This window comes from Panulirus ornatus, chromosome 36 (genome assembly GCF_036320965.1).
Source record: "Panulirus ornatus isolate Po-2019 chromosome 36, ASM3632096v1, whole genome shotgun sequence".
NCBI lineage: Eukaryota > Metazoa > Arthropoda > Malacostraca > Decapoda > Palinuridae > Panulirus > Panulirus ornatus.
This window is the reverse complement of record NC_092259.1, coordinates 8,690,782-8,707,705: the sequence shown is the minus strand read 5'-3', so window position 1 is coordinate 8,707,705 and position 16,924 is coordinate 8,690,782. Positions and strand designations below refer to the sequence as shown.

Sequence of the window (16,924 nt, the reverse complement as noted above, 5' to 3'; positions counted from 1 at the left end):
GTCGGAAAGATTTCTGAGGCAAGTGAGGGAAAATGGTCGGAATTCCAGAATGATACCTTCGGATCTCTGGAAAGGGATGCGACAACCATGGTCTCGGGTCCAGGCTGCGGGGTGGAAGGAGGGCAAGTGCTGGAAAACTGGGGAAAGTCAGAGGACTGGATCCCTCACGATGTAGGTTGTTAAGGGATGATAAGCTCGGTACTGAGGTGTTCCATGTCCAGACCACTTGTATGGAGTCACTCTTACATCTGCTACGGAGGGGTCATGCAGACTCTGGACTGCTGGAGTGAATGACCGCTCCCGAAGGCACTTGGACGTCCAATTCACCTTTCCAGTCCGGCCGTGAAGGGATTTCCAGCAACCAGTGGTCAGCTTGGATGACCTCCTCATTGGACGCGGGTGGTCGGTTTCAATGAATGACCGTCTTTCCAGGACCTGGTGGGCGTCCTTCCAGGACCTGGTGGGCGTCTTTCCAGCACCTGGAGGGCGTCTTTCCAGGACCTGGTGGGCGTCTTTCCAGCACCTGGTGGGCGTCTTTCCAGCACTTGGTGGGCGTCTTTCCAGCACCTGGTGGGCGTCTTTCCAGCACCTGGTGGGCGTCTTTCCAGCACTTGGTGGGTGTCTTTCCAGCACTTGGTGGGCGGCGTGGGTGAAGGAATAACTATCCAGCACAGAGTATAAGCTCAAGATGAAAGGACCCCATTCCATCAGGTGACACTACTCTTTGACGGGTACAGACCTCAGGAAACATCATCCATGAAATCAAACATCCAACTAGACGGTGGAACCCTCTTCCTCCTCCCTCTCCCACGAGAGTCTTCAACCAAGATGAAGGGATTAAAGTCCCCTAAACTAGTTCTTGGCCTAAGTGGACAAATCGCCTTCAGGCAGGTACTGGGTCCGTTTGGATCCCGAGACAGACGTAGCACACAACAAGTGGACTGGAGTGGCGGGCCTCCTCGTCACAGCACCAACAGGTCTTCGGTTATCTGGCATTTTTTTTTCCCATTTTCTCTCTCGTACACCTCAACTTTGGCCTCCCACTCCCCTTCCCAATCCTGCCACTAAGCTCTCCCCCCCCCCCCCCAATCTTCCCTGCCTCCCTCCCTGCCTCCCTCCACACGAGTCTCCCGCACTCACTTCCTCTCCCACACTGGGCCCATCCATCACCAGGGTTAAGCCAAGGCTGGAAGCTTAAAGCCACGGTTAACGTCTGCTGTATGAGGGATGAGACTCTCTGGCTCGCCCCCAGGTAACAGCTGAGGAATGACGTTACACCCGACCATGGAAATAAACCACATCAATAACGCTACACTGTGATCGGTCAACTATACTGTGGGAGAGGTCTACACCAGGAAGACTGTGCTGGAATACTGCAGTAACCCTCTCCATCGAGGCTGAACTCTGCGACAACAACCAGCACCATCAGTAAGGCTGAACCATTACCCCAAGAACCTACAACATTAATATGGCTGAACCATTACCCCAAGAACCTACAACATTAATATGGCTGAACCATTACCCCAAGAACCTACAACATTATTAAGGCTCAACTGTTACTCCGAGAACCTACATCAATAAGGTTTAACTATACCACAGCATCGACCCACACCAGAGGTACCCCTCTCCATGTTTGGGGTGAGGGGGTTATAACCCCAAAACCCTATACGAAAGGCACCTGGTCAGAGATGAGGCAGCGACGGGCTGAACATGATCTCAGGAACCGTGGCATGAAGGGCTAGGCTGCACGGGGGTTCAGAAGGATCCGCGAAGCCCTCCACAAATGGCACCTGGTCAGAGACCTCACTGTGTGAGCTAAAAAGACCTCCTCTTTCACCTGGTCAGAGACCTTACTGTGAGAGCTTAAAAGACCTCCTCTTTCACCTGGTCAGAGACCTCACTGTGAGAGCTTAAAAGACCTCCTCTTTCACCTGGTCAGAGACCTCACTGTGAGAGCTAAAAAGACCTCCCACTTACACACCTGGTCAGAGACCGTGTTGTGAGGGTCCCCACCTCCCGCGCCACCGTAGACAAAGAGCACGTGGTCAGAAGTCGGATTAACAGGAGGTGGAAGGAAGCCCCACACAATGTAACCGCCGTAATACCTGTCCCTTTTTCCCTCCCTCCCTCCAGCGCCTCGCTCTCCGTCCCCCTTCCCTCTACCCTTTACAGCCAGTCTCTTTCTTAATTCAGATTTTCTCTCGCCTCGACGCCACCGTACCACCAGTTGACAGTCTTTGCTCCCGAGTCACCAGTCAGTCAGTCACCCTTGACAGTCGATGTCCCTGAGTCACCAGGGCTGCGCCAGTCACTCATAACAGTCCACCAGGGCTGCATCCGTCAGTCATCCTAAACAGTCCGTGACTCTCAGTCACCAGGACCGCGCCAGTCAGTCAGGCATCCTTAGCAGTCCATGTCCCTGAGTCACCAGTCACCCGCCCTTAACGATCAATGCCCCTGAGTCACTAGGGCTGCTCAGCCAGTCACCCCTCACAGTCCATCACACTGAGCCAACAATCCTCAGAACCTGTAAAGGGACCAACCCGGATTTATTGGGTGTGGCAGGCAGGTCCTGGGTGAGGCGAGGACGGAGGCTTGGAGCGGTGCCACGGGTGGTGATGGCGGGTGAGGAGGAGGAGGAGGAGGAGGAGAACTAGGAGGCGGAGGAGATAGGATAGAGGAAAACAAGAAGGAGGGGGACTAGGAGGTGAAGGAGATAGGGATAGAAGAAGACAAGGAGGAGGAGGAGGAAGAGAGGGAGCAAGAGTGTAAGGAGACGAAGAGGAAAGAGAGGTGGTGTGAGGAGGTAGGGTGAGGGGGAGCGAAAGAGGTGAGGTAGACGAGACTACGGACAATCCCAGGGAGGGAGGAAGGGAGACTGGGAGACACACAGGGTGACTCAAAAGACTAATAAAGCCAAAATCAACCACCTTCGGGGCTCGGGGAGCTGGGGAGAGGATGGGAGAGTCCAGGAGGCTGGTTGGGAGAGTCCGGGAGACTGGATGGGAGAGTCAGGGAGGGCTGGGTGGGAGAGACAGAGCAAAATACCTGGACAGCTGCAAAGACATGACATCAACAAGACCCTCGTGAGAGATATTAAGAGACTTAAACTCTAACGAGACTTCAAAGAGACACGAAATTCTCCATATTGGGAGAGAGAGAGAGAGAGAGAGAGAGAGAGAGAGAGAGAGAGAGAGAGAGAGAGAGAGAGAGAGAGAGAGAGGCCATGATCGTAGAGAACCCAGCCCTGTGACATTGTAACTCTGTCTTGCCCGACGGTGGGGAGGAGATGATTAGACGACCCCTCAGTAATGAAGGGGGGAAAGTCGTATGAATACACGTAGCGAAGGCGACCGCAAAGGCCGGCCTAATTACCACGGCTGAGATAAGCTGATTATGAATGTGGCAACGTCTTAAAAACGGCGAGAATAATTTTCAAAAGTAAACGGCAAGTTGGGGGGTTGGCAGCGTTCCTCTTGGTTCATTACGGCGGGTTTTTTTGCGACAGGAATACATCAGAAACTGCTAGTTTATATATATATATATATATATATATATATATATATATATATATATATATATATATATATATATATATATATATATATATATACTTTTGATGCTGTGACTGGCCCCCAACGTTACCCAGGTCAAAGCCAAACTGCAAAGCAAACAAGGCCAGCTAAACCAGCAAGGGGTTAGAGAGGTCAACCACTGCCAGAGGAAATGGAAGCGAAGGAGGAGGTCAACTGTTCCAAGCTGAGGTCAGAGGTGAGGTCAAGCCATACCAAATTTGGTGCGTGTACATCATCTCAAAAAAGAGAGACTTCTGGGAGGTGACCACCCCCAACACACACACACACACACACACACACACACACACACACACACACGTCAGAAGAGAGGTGATGTGTTGATGATGTGCTACGACCCCAAAGATATCTATCCAGATCACAGGAGAGAAGAGAACTTAGCGGGCGACTCCATGCGGTGGTGCTGTGTCGGGGGGAGGAAGAAGAGAGAGGAGAGGAGAGAGAGTCAGCGAAGCGGCGGCTGCGCGTTGCCGACCACCACAGCGCACAGTGAACGATGGTGGTTGGTTGGCAGTCTGTTGGAACACCCACCCCCTCCTCCCTCTTGATTGTCCAGGTTGTGGTGGCACACCACACACACACACGCCACACACGAGTGGCTGGCTGCCCCCTCCACCGCCTCAGCACACACGGCCGTCCTCACCGGCACCACCTGAGTGGATTTAATTTGCATATTTTACTCCCTCTGTCATTCCAGCGAGGAATTAAATTTGTGTTCGGCCGGAGGACAACGGCGAGATCACAGCCTTTTAAAAGAACTGAGAAATGATTTGGCGTTGTGTCTTTTTTTTTTTTCCAAAGGTAACTTAACAGCGATTTAAATTTTTTGTAAAGGTAACTTAACAGCGATTTAAAAATGTTTAAAGGTAACTTAACAGCGATTTAAATTTTTTGTAAAGATAACTTAACAGCGATTTAGAAATGTTTAAAGGTAACTTAACAGCGATTTAGATTTTTTTAAAGGTAACTTAACAGCGATTTAAATTTTTTTTAAAGGTAACTTAACAGCGATTTAGATTTTTTTTAAAGGTAACTTAACAGCGATTTAGATTTTTTTCAAAGTTAATGGCGATTTAAATTTTTTTTAAAGGTAACTTAACAGCGATTTAAAAATGTTTAAAGGTAACTTAACAGCGATTTTAATTTTTTTTAAGGTAACTTAACGGCGATTTCAATTTTTTTTAAGGTCACAGCGATTTAGATTTCTTAAGGTAGCTTAACAGCGATTTAAAAATTGAAGGTAATTTAACCACGATTTAATTTTTGGGGTAACGTAATAGCGATTTAAATTTTTTTTAAGGTAACAACATCAATTTGATGTTTTTTTAAGATAACTTAACAGCGATATGAATTTTTTTTAAGGTAAGTTAACAGCAATTCAGATTTTTCAAAGGTAACTTGACAGCGATTTAAATTTGTTTTTAGGTGATTTAATAGCGATTCAAAGCCCGTTTCTCCCCACGTCCTGTTCATCCCGTGGCTATGAACAGTTTACGTGTTCTCGTCTCACACACACACACACACACACACACACACACACACACACACACCTCTGGCTAGCCTAGAGTACTTTGCCCACACTATTTGAATTTTAAATGAGAACAGATATATTCATGATTTTTTTTTCTATCTCTTTCACTAAATGGCCTTTTGTTCCTCCATTTTATTTTTATCGTAGTGGCTTCTGTATAGCACTAGCGAGTGGACGGGCCGATCTGTGTAATCCACATTGTCGCCCGAGTCTGTTCCTCCTCCCTCGGTGAGGGAGGTGTGGCCATGGGTGAGGGAGGTGTGGCCATTTACGATCCAGCGACACTTTTTTTTCCACTCTTTTTTTATTCCATCTCTGTGATATGGAGAACAACGCCTTAGAACCCTTATTTGTGTCTGTCTGTCTGTCTGTCTGTTGCGTTTATGTGTGTGTGTGTGTGTGTGTGTGTGTGTGTGTGTGTGTGTTTGTGTGCGTGTGTGTGTGTGTGTTACCATTCCTTCCTCACTCTTACGTGAGTGGTGGATGACTGAAGCGCCTCATTAGACTCACACTCGTGGGTTCGTACCTCACACACACACACACACACACACACACACACACACACACACACACAATTTTTTCACCTTGTTCTTGTTGTTATTGTTGCGTTGTTGTTGTTGTTGTTGTAGTGGCGGTCATGAATGAGGATCCCCCTTTGTCCATTATACATTTCCCGCCAAAGCGGAGTCATTCACTGATGGGAGAGAGAGTTAGAAGAATTACGTTACATAGTGGTGGTGGTGCATGTCGTGGAGTGGTGGTTTGGTGTCCATAAACTAACTGCCGGTGCTCTGACGTAGTTAGTAACTATCTAAGTGGTGGTTTGGTGTCCATAAACTAACTACCGGTGCTCTGACGTAGTTACCATCTGATCACAGTTCGTTGTGATGGTGGACGTGAAAACGATTCAGCCTGTGATCATTCAACGTGTTATCCCTTCTGTTGGGTTACCTGTTACCCTGTTGCGTACCGTTCCATTCTGTCGGGTAATCTGTTACCTGTTGACCGTACTGTTCCATTCTGTTGGGTTATCTGTTATCTGTTTACCGTGATTGTGTCCAGACTGCTGAACGACCTTCCAGGCCCCTTTTGTCCTTGGACGACCTTCCAGGCCCTTTTGTCCTTGGACGACCTTCCAGATCCTTTTGTCCTTGGACGACCTTCCAGGCCCTTTTGTCTTGGACTACCTTCCAGGCCCTTTTGTCTTTGGACGACCTTCCAGGCCCTTTTGTCCTTGGACGACCTTCCAGGCCCTTTTGTCCTTGGACGACCTTCCAGGCCCTTTTGTCCTTGGACGACCTTCCAGGCCCTTTTATCCTGGTTAAACCCCACGTGACATATTAGACGACCTCCCCCTAACCCCACCCTCGATACCCCTCTCGTTCAAACGACCGTCGTGGACACGCTGTCGCCCTTTCGGCTCGGCCCAGTGGCTTTGTTGAGGTAGAGGAGTACGAGGTAGACATGTAGGGGTCACGTAGAGTTGTCGTAAGGCTGTAAGGTGAGGTAAGGTGCAGCCGGCGGTGGTAGAAATCGTAGGGAGATGTGACTTAGGGTTGTGAGGGGGAGTTGTGGAGGTTGTAAGGTGAGGTAGGTGCAGCCGGCGGTGGTAGAAGTTGTAGAGAGATGTGACTTAGTGTTGTGAGGGGGAGTTGTGGAGGTTGTAAGGTGAGGTAGGTGCAGCCGGCGGTGGGAGAAGTTGTAGAGAGATGTGACTTAGTGTTGTGAGGGGGAGTTGTGGAGGTTGTAAGGTGAGGTAGGTGCAGCCGGCGGTGGTAGATGTTGTAGGGAGATGTGACTTAGGGTTGTGAGGGGGAGTTGCGGGTGGGTGGTGAGAGGGGTCGTGTGGAAGTGGCGGATGAGGTTGTAGAATGGTAGTGTTGCAGAGTGTTGCAGATTGTGCTGGAGGTTGTAGAAGGGTCGTAGTGGTGCCAGCCAGGTAGAGTACAGGTCGTGAGGGGTTGGGTGGGGGGTGGGTAAAAGGGGCGTATCAAACAAACACTTCCAATATCAGCCATGACCAAGAAAAGTTAGGGTCCTGTTGCCTTGGTGGTGAACATAGTGCCACACGACGGCCCTCCCGGACACGCCGATCTGGCCCTTGTGTCCAGCAGGTTTAAGTGTCATTATCAGCGGCCACTCCAGTAGGGACGCTGCCCTCTACCCTCGTGTTGCCTTAGCTGAGGCCAAAAGGAAAGGAAAGAACTTTTAATGACGAGCTCCCACGTCATCCACGTACCTCCCACGTCATCCACCCTACCTCCCACTTCATCCACGTACCTCCCACGTCATCCACGTACCTCCCACTTCATCCACGTACCTCCCACGTCATCCACGTACCTCCAACGTCATCCACCTACCTTCCACGTTCTCTACCTACCTCCCACGTCATCCACGTACCTCCCACGTCCTTTACCTACCTCCCACATCATCCACGTACCTCCCACGTCATCTATCTACCTCCCACGTCATCCACGTACCTCCCACATCATCCCTGTGGCTCCCACGTCATCCACGTACCCCCCATGTCATCCACGTAGCTCCCACGTCATCCAGTATCTCCCACGTCATCCACATAGCTCCAATGTCATCCCTATCGCTCCTACGTTGATATATGCATATATCCCAGGTCCCCCTAGCTCCCATAACCCTAATGAGTATATCCCAGGTCTCAGTGATGTGGGGCTGTATGAGGCCCTGAATTTGAGGTCCTGTAGCGGTGTAGAGTGGTATGGAGGCCCTGGTTTCAGGTCTTGTGGTGATGTGGGGCTGTATCAGGCCCTTAATTTCTGGTCCTGTAGTGGTGTAGAGCCGTGCGTAGAGCCGTGCGGAGAGCCATAGATTCATGTAGACCTACGGTGGTACGGGAGGAGGGCCTTAGTCAATGTAGCGCCCATGGTGGCGTGAAACGTCACACGTCCGCCATTCCTCCTGGAGACATCCTGGGCTACAGAGCGACCCCTGCGACACGGGCGTGTGTGTGTGTGTGTGTGTGTGTGTGTGTGTGTGTGTGTAGTACGGCGCACGTCTACTCCCTGATGGAAGTAGCGTTCGCTCCTTTCACTATCTCCAGTCATCCTGGGGTACGTAGGTATGGTGTCCGTCTCGCGTTTACTCTGGAGGATTTCCTGGTGTTGCTGCTGCTGCTGCTGCTCTTACTGCTGCTGCTCTTACTGCTGCTGCTCTTGCTGCTGCAGTCTGCTGCTGCTGCTGTTGTCTGCTCTTGCTGCTGTCTGCTGCTGCTGCTGCTGTCTGCTGCTGCTGTCTGCTCTTACTGCTGCTGCTCTTGCTGCTGTCTGCTGCTGCTGCTGTCTGCTGCTGCTGCTGCTGCTCTTACTGCTGTCTGCTCTTGCTGCTGCTGCTGCTGGCTGCTGCCGCCGCTGCTTTCAGCTTGCTGTAGAAAAACTGGATTCGCGCCAGCTGCATGTGCCTCACAGTCGGCTGTATTCCAGGTCAGTGGCGACAGCAGGAGTGGGCAACAGTATTTTTTTTTCTTCACCTTGTGACCCATACACTGTAGTACCGCCTCATAGCCAACTGTAACCTCGCTCCGTTTCATGGCCGCTGTAACTCGCTATGTCCCGTTTCATGGCCACCGTATCTCGTTATGCGTCTGCTTCACGGCCACATAGAAAATCACATAATCGAACACCATTCATCCTTCAACAGTAGCCATATCCATAGATATATCGACTTGACCATCGAACTCTCTTAATATTTTGCTAGTACAGCCCCTGTACTCTCTGGCCGGAACATCACCTCTGTAACCCCCCCTCAGATGTCCAGTGGAATTCACCAGTAAGACTCTGTGACCCACGTATCTCCTTTCCTATACGTATGGAGACTTCCTGGTACAGGTGGTGGGTAAGAGGAAAGCAAACTCCCTTCCATGATTTGGAGGGGAGGAATGACTGGGTATAGATCTCCCCACTTTCCCGTTGGGGGAAAGACTGGCTCTCCATCCCAGCGGGAGCTTCCCTTCCCATGGAGGTGGAAGGGGAAGGGGGCTTCTCTCCACGGCGTTAACTGTCCTGTCTGGCAGCAGCTGGGGTGCTACACTCCCGCCTGTTCACCTCCGAGGCCTCGCAGCCACCCGTGGCCATGCCTGGGGGATCTCCTAACCTCCTGTGGCCTACCCATGGATCTCCCAGCCACCCGTGGTCATGCCTGGGGATCTCCTAGCCTCCTGTGGCCTACCCATGGATCTCCCAGCCACCCGTGGTCATGCCTGGGGATCTCCTAGCCTCCTGTGGCCTACCCATGGATCTCCCAGCCACCCGTGGCCATGCCTGGGGATCTCCTAGCCTACCCTCCTATGTCCTAGCCATGGGTCTCCCAGCCACTTTTGGCCATGCTTCGGGGTCTCTCTTAGCCACCCTTGGCCTGGCCCGGGCCCCTCTCAGCCGCTTTCGGCCTGGCCCGGGATGGGGGGGGGGGGGGGGGGGGGGGGAATGGCACCGGCTCCCCCATCGGCTGAGACCTCAACAATCACCCCTCGTCCCGTCCTCCACCCTTACAGTAATTTCCCCTAAATTGGCTTTTCCCAGAGACTCTAAGGCTGTTAGCGGGGAAGGGGAGTGAGTCTCGAAAGGATGCGCAGGCCAAGCGTTGGATGATCATTGTCAACGGCAGACGTTTCATAATGAGGGAGCTGATAACTCGTTCCGAGCAACGATGGGTCAGGAATTTCGTACCTTGTGCAAGGAGTTCATGTACTGTGTTGGTGGCTGGGCAAGACTGTGGCGTGCGTTGGCGTGGCTATAATGATGATGTGTGGTGCATTGTGTCGATCACGAGATGAACTTCTGCTGTATGTTACAGTCGGCAGTGTAGCGACTTGACGTATATCGTAAGGGGGAGGGTTAAAGGTCTTTTATTCACCTTCCTCCCCTCCTCTACAGCTCGGTCCGGGACTGTACCGCTCCTTACGATGGTTTGTTTTTGGTACCGGCGGTACACACAACATCTGGGACCAGCGGTACAGACAACTACACGAGCGGTACACACACCATCTGGGACCAGCGGTACAGACAACTACACCAGCGGTACACCCAACATCTTGGACCAGCGGTAGGTAGAACCCGACACTCGACCCAGCGGTACACTCAGAATTGGACCAGCGGTACACCCAGCGACACCTGGACCGTACCCAGTTTAGTGCAGTCAGAAGACAATGTGTTTAGGAGCCAGAAGCTTGTCCGTGCGAGGCGTGTGGTATACAAGGCGTGAGCTATGGCCCGCGTTCAGCCAACACTGCTATTTTGAATTTGTGTTGTGTGGCGGTGGTTGGTTTCCGGGACGGTGTGTGTGTGTGTGTGTGTGTGTGTGTGTATGTGTTTAGATGGTCTCTCAAGCTGGTCTCTGGGGAGAGGACGCCATAGTGTGGTAGTGGTTTGTGTGTTTAGGTGAGTGGTTGGTCTCTGGACCACTGCGGTGGTCTGTGGTACGACGTGGTCTCGTGTTGTTATGTGGTGTTGGTCGTGTGGCAAATGGCTCCGAGGTTTGGTTGGTTTCTGATATGGTTTCTAAGTCGCGTCTTCTCAGGTTTTGAGGCTAGTGGTCTCTAGAACATCGTTGTGTGTTGGGGTATAGTAATACTCGTGTGGAGGAAAAGTAGAGAAAGAGGCGAGATTTCTGATGTTCTGTGTTGTTGTTATACGCAAGCTGCAGGTCCTACATGGCCAAACTACTGTTTGGGGCTACTCTCTGGGGACGCTACATAGCCAGACTACAGCTAGGACTGTAGATGCTTCATTATCCATCATCGTATCACACACACACACACACACACACACACACACACACACACACACACACACACTCGCGAAGGCCAAACATGACATCGATGTCGAAGCTTCCTGATCCTGTTCCTTTGACCTCCCTCAAACAAGGTTGGGGGAAAACATTTCGAAGCGGCGGCGGCGGCGGCGGGGATGATGGTGCTCGGAGAGGGAGGGAGGGATGGCCGACCGGAGCCAGGCTGGCAAAATCTGCTGGAGGGGATCGAGCAAGGAGCTAGGAATGGAAACGATGCTCAAGCAGCCTTGGGTGTGTGTGGGGTGGGGTGCGCCGCACCGTGAGAGAGAGAGAACATCCAATCTCCCTACATGTGATCGATCTAGTGCTGGGAGACTTGGCCAGCACGCGGGGGAATAACGAGGACGACGAACGAGGACGAGGACGGACGAGAGCGAGGACGAGGAGGGAGAAGGAGGAGGGTGTGTATGTGACGACGTAGGAGGTTAAAATGCAGCAGCAGGTGTGCTAAGGGGGAAGGCATGGTTGATCTTTCGACACTTGGACGCTATACAGTGGTAACACCTGCTTATGACACGTAGTGGTTTGGGCTATGGTTCGTGAGTACGTTGGGAGGGTTCGAAACCCTTTATCGTGCAGGAAGAAGCGGCTCCTCTTCTTCCCAACAGCCAATATTTGCTCCATTAGAACTAGGACGTGTTACCATCCTGGTGAATTGTAATGGGGATAGTTTATTTACATACTCTCTCTCCCCGACGATAACTAAACTCCCCATACCTTAACTCCCCCACCAACGCTCCTCTCTCTCTCTCTCTCTCCTCCCCCTTACTCTAAACTCCTCTCCTCCCCACTCAACTACCTACAAACAAGATATTGCCGAAGTGTTCTTCATCATCTACTCTTGGCCCTCCCAAACCACCCCCACGACCCCAGGGAACCTCACCTTCCTGACATCCTAAACCACCCCACAACCCCAGGGAACCTCACCCTTCTGACATCCTAAACCACCCCACGACCCCAGGGAACCTCACCCTGTCGGCGTTCGCCTCAACCCCTTTCGGAGGCAATGAGCCAGTAAGCGCATTAAAGTTGCGGCTGCGGCTTCAGTGGATTATTAGATATTAAGGTGGGATTCTTAGGCCATGGCGATACCCCTGAGGGATATTTTGTTACAGTCCCAGTGGGACTCGAGATGTTAATGTCTTAAGACCACGACGGGACGGTCCATGAGCACGACGGGACGAGCCTTGAGCACGACGGGACGAGCCTTGAGCACGACTGTACGACCCATAGGCATGATGGCCTGCTCTTACCCAGGGGTCGTACCGTCGTGCTCAAGGGTCGTACCCTCGTGCTCGGAGATCGTACCATCATCATACCCAGAAGTTTAATAATATCTTGTGTTGTATCCCATAAACCCGTCTCCAGTACCCCAGGGAACAACCCTGGACCATACATCAAAGACCACAACATTCCTATCCTATCCTACAATATACAACATACATTATACATTCAGAAATACAATCCTTAACTTAAGGGTGGGTGAATACAGGTCCTGACCTGACCTCGCTGGCTTGGGTGTGGGCTTTGTCGAAAGATGTGTTCACAGTTCCCCCTCATTATGAGGAGATGTTTAAGAAATCGTGAAATGGGTTCGAACTAAATTTGATGGTATATTATACGGTGCATTACTTATGAAAAGGTCTTAATTCCATATGAAGGGTACAGGCTGGAGGGAAGCTACACACGGTGCAGTGGGTATGAAGAGGTGCTGATTCCATATAAAGGGTATTTATAAGGGAGGTCCTATGGAACGCCACGGATACCCTATGTTTCAATGAAGAGGGATTCATAAAGTAGTTCAAGCGGGAATGATAATACAGTACGATATAAGGGATTAATTCAGATACTATGAACGTGTTTTCATCCGGTCAACAAAGAGGATTTTTTTTCATTTTTTTTTTTTTCAACTGATGGATCGGTTCGAATCCTGGTCGCGGTAGTCGGCCCTCAGTTCACCCAGCTGATCATTCCTCCAGATGGAGGAGGGGGGGTCGAAATGGCAGTGATTCTTATCGCCATACAATACAGATGATGATGCACGTGAACGCGCACTTTCATAGAACACATAGCAATCTCCAACAGCCGGGATTCGAACCCAGGACCTTTTGCGTGATACTCGGGAACGCTAACCGCTAGGCCATGATCGCCCCTTGGCTTCGAATCCTGGTTGTTGGAGGTTATTATGTGATATATATATATATATATATATATATATATATATATATATATATATATATATATATATATATATGTGTGTGTGTGTGTGTGTGTGTGTGATTTTAAAAGCACGGTCTCATGAAATGCCACCAAGCTCGCCAACTCCCCCACTCTGCTTTCCTTAATTATTCATGGCCGTGGTTATTCATGGTCTCCCCCTGAGGTGTGCAGAATACGTAATCGTGTAGAATATATAATTCCCCTCGTAGCTAAAATAATATGGGGTAATCTAGCGCTAAAAGACTGGCACAGCAAATACTGACACACGAACGCTCGGTTCACTTCAAAAGAAAATATCAACATACACACACACACACACACACACAAAAGAAAACAGCGCACGTGAGAGAAGGGGGAAAATATAATCTTCATAGAAAACGGCAGTTGTTGAAGAAAATGGCTTAGAAATAATGATGAATGATGAGAAAACAATGATTTATATATTTAAGATAAAGACGTGAGTAGAGCTTTATAAATGGGCTGGTCGGAGGAAAAGGTGTTTAGAAAAGGACAATGGAATAGTTAGTCGAGCAACATTGAGTTTTGGGTTTCCGTGGTGTAGTGGTTACCGTTGCGGGCCTGTCCGGGTTCGAATCCTGGGCGTGGCACCCTGCCCACAGCCACTCCAAGCGTATATATATATATATATATATATATATATATATATATATATATATATATATATATATATATATATATATATATATCGTGTAGGAAATGGCCATGATGAAGGCATTCCGTTTTCCTTAGCATATCAGATACCATGAGACAAAAAAAAAAATTGTAACAAAAAGAATGAAATTGTGGCAGTGGTATCTGCTTCAGTGTCGGCCATGGCCACCGTCAGCACCACCACCACTGCACACACAGCGGCTCTACCACTGACAACTCCCACTGTGATAACTAGACGTGTTTCCTCACACTGGGAAGGGGGGAAAAAAAAAGTTTATTACCCTCGAGGAGAAAACATACGTATGCATGCACTCCAAGCATGAGCTGGCGCTTAGCTGCTCTGGTGCCACAACAATGCAAGGTCTCACGGCTGTGTGGCGCCGTACACAGTACTGCCCCATCCCTGCATCGGCCGCAGTCACTGCTGTGTATACCTGCATAGCCTATAGTGTTGAGGAGAATTATATATATATATATATATATATATATATATATATATATATATATATATATATATATATATATATATATATATATATATATATTATTTATTCATTATACTTTGTGGCTGTCTCCCGCGTTAGCGAGGTAACGTAAGGAAACAGACAAAAGAATGGCCCAACCCGCCCATATACACATGCATATCCATGAACTCCCACACACGCACATATACATATCTATACGTTTCAACGTATACACACATAGGCATATGCATATATACACAAGTATATAGTCACCATATATATATAAAACCTTTTTTTAAAGCTTCAGTCACAGATTAAAGTGCACATCGAGGCCGAGATCTTTAAACGATCTATATAAAAAGGATCTCAAAATATAGATGTAAGGAGGAGGCGGAGGAGGAGGAGGGGAAACACCATGACTACATTAGAGAAAAAGAGGAGGTCGTCGTTGTAACATATGACGAGATGAAGAGCCCCAAAGTTTGGCCGTGTAAGGAAAGAAACAGACGTGACAAATACTCCCAACTTTGAGCCACCAACGGCTGTCACAGTGAGATCCTGGAGCGGTGCCGTTACTGGCGTAGTAATGGGTATGAGAGACACAGTTAGACCAACAAGATAGCAAATGTAACAGTAAAGTTTTCAACGTTGGCGCAAATACCACATATTTATTTCCACCTGTGAGATGTCGTTTTCCTTTGTGCTGAGATTAAACATTAAAGAAACACCCGAAATGAGAGAAACATTCTTATCTCTCTTTCATTTTACTACGTAGATGTGAAGTAGTGGATAGTGTCTCGCATTGCGGGTTCTCCACCTGTCCCCCAGCAAGGCGAGGTTGCCAACTCTGTAAAGTACATAGTTAGGTCTCAGATGTGTAGTTATGTGTGAGGTACATTGTGGGTTTTAGCTCCGTGTTCACTGCCCAGTGTACACTCGTTACCTGGAAGTGCTTTCTTCCTACACCAGGGGGTCCAGTCTGTGTTTGTGAGGCTCCTGCAGCGCTCAGGAAGACGGCCACGTCCACCGGTTGGAACCGTTGATTAAAAACTTTATAGTGAAACACAAGTCAGCCTCCAAATTTTGATATATACAACTCCTGACAAATGTCCTGAGTTAGTTCGTGGCTTGGAATCGTATATTTCACACTAACAGAGCAATGGTGGGTAGAGTCTATAGCTCTACCCATCCCAGAAGCGCTGTTGTGGGGTATCGAACCCTCCTCTGGGTCAGGGGAGAAGAGACAGTAAGATCAGGAGTACCATAGGCAGGGCAGATGGTAAGAAGTAATTTAGGTCAGGGGAAATGAGACAGCAAGGTCCACAGTACCTGTTAGAGACAGTAGGAGGCCACGGCACATCACCTCTGCCGTCCCACACATGAGGCCGGCGTGGCCCTGTGCCAGGTGAGTGCCAGCAGGACTCCTCCAGCAGTAGCAGCAGTAGAACAGCAGCAGCAGCAGCAGCTGGGCCTCCCGCCACCACCGCTGGCAACTGTTGCTCGTATCGTCGCCGAGACAGACTTGGCCCAAGTTGGTAGGTCGGTCACCAGGAGCCAGCGTTAACACACATGGCCTCGTTACCACACCATTTACTGTGCACCGTTAACCACACTCACTGACGCACCATACATGGCTACTCCACTATACATCAGTACGTTAGCATACACCGTCACCCGGCAGCCATCGAGGTAGGCAGGCCAATAGTGCACTATCCCAGGGTAGTGTGTTCTCAGAGGACCCCACACAGTATCATAACTTTACATTGCTGCTCTGATCCAGCTGCTGCTGGTGGCGTGGCCGGGAAATCCTCGTGTATTTAGGGAGGGCGCGAGGTTGGTAGCGGACCCCTGGCAGAGAGGGAAGTGTGGTGGTCGGGAGCCTCACGGGTCTGGCTACCACCGTGGCACAGGAGACACTGACTGGCACCCTGGCCACACTCCCACACGCTGGTGCCAACCGCTGGCACCCCCCTCCGAGATCTCTCTCTCTCTCTCTCTCTCTCTCTCTCTCTCTCTCTCTCTCTCTCTCTCTCTCTCTCTCTCTCTCTCTCTCTCTCTCATTACTGACTCCCTGGCGACGGTCCCATCCGCTGATGCCAACCATGGGCACTGTCAAACCTCTCTCTCTCTCTCTCTCTCTCTCTCTCTCTCTCTCTCTCTCTCTCTCTCTCTCTCTCTCTCTCTCTCTCTCTCTCTCTCTCTCTCTCTCTCTCCTTCCCTCCCTCGTGCCAACCTGTGCCACAGGGAATTCTCTCTCTCTCTCTCTCTCTCTCTCTCTCTCTCTCTCTCTCTCTCTCTCTCTCTCTCTCTCTCTCTCTCTCTCTCTCTCTCTCCATCGTCTGTGCCTCACACTGACCATCTTTATGAGTTTCCTTTCCTCCCACCCACACCCCTCGAAGCCTGTTACCCCAAAAGCTGGTTGATGGTGACCTTTGCCGCCATCCGTGGGATGTGCGGTGGATGTCCAGCCCAGCCCAGCCCCAGTCGTCTTCTTAGACATGGAATCAAACCATTTTGCCGACTTCCAGACGTCAGACACATATCCCCCCCCACTCCTCCTCCCCTCAGATCATGATTAACGAACAGGTTCAACGGTGGGAGAGCCAGCCACCTTCCCCGCTGACATC

At 50.0% G+C, this 16,924-nt stretch overlaps 1 protein-coding gene across 2 annotated transcripts in view; it reads right to left on the bottom strand.

Annotated features, from left to right (window-relative positions):
• The window catches only part of LOC139760294 (neuropilin and tolloid-like protein 1), a 168,283-nt gene extending 152,067 nt beyond the window's left edge, over positions 1 to 16,216 (bottom strand). For both annotated transcript variants that reach the window (XM_071683264.1, XM_071683266.1), the window contains exon 1: positions 15,627 to 16,216. In XM_071683264.1, the coding sequence (XP_071539365.1) occupies positions 15,627 to 15,678 (52 nt within the window). In that variant the 5' untranslated portion in view covers positions 15,679 to 16,216. The remainder of the gene's footprint in view (positions 1 to 15,626) is intronic.
• Positions 16,217 to 16,924: the final 708 nt, after the last annotated feature.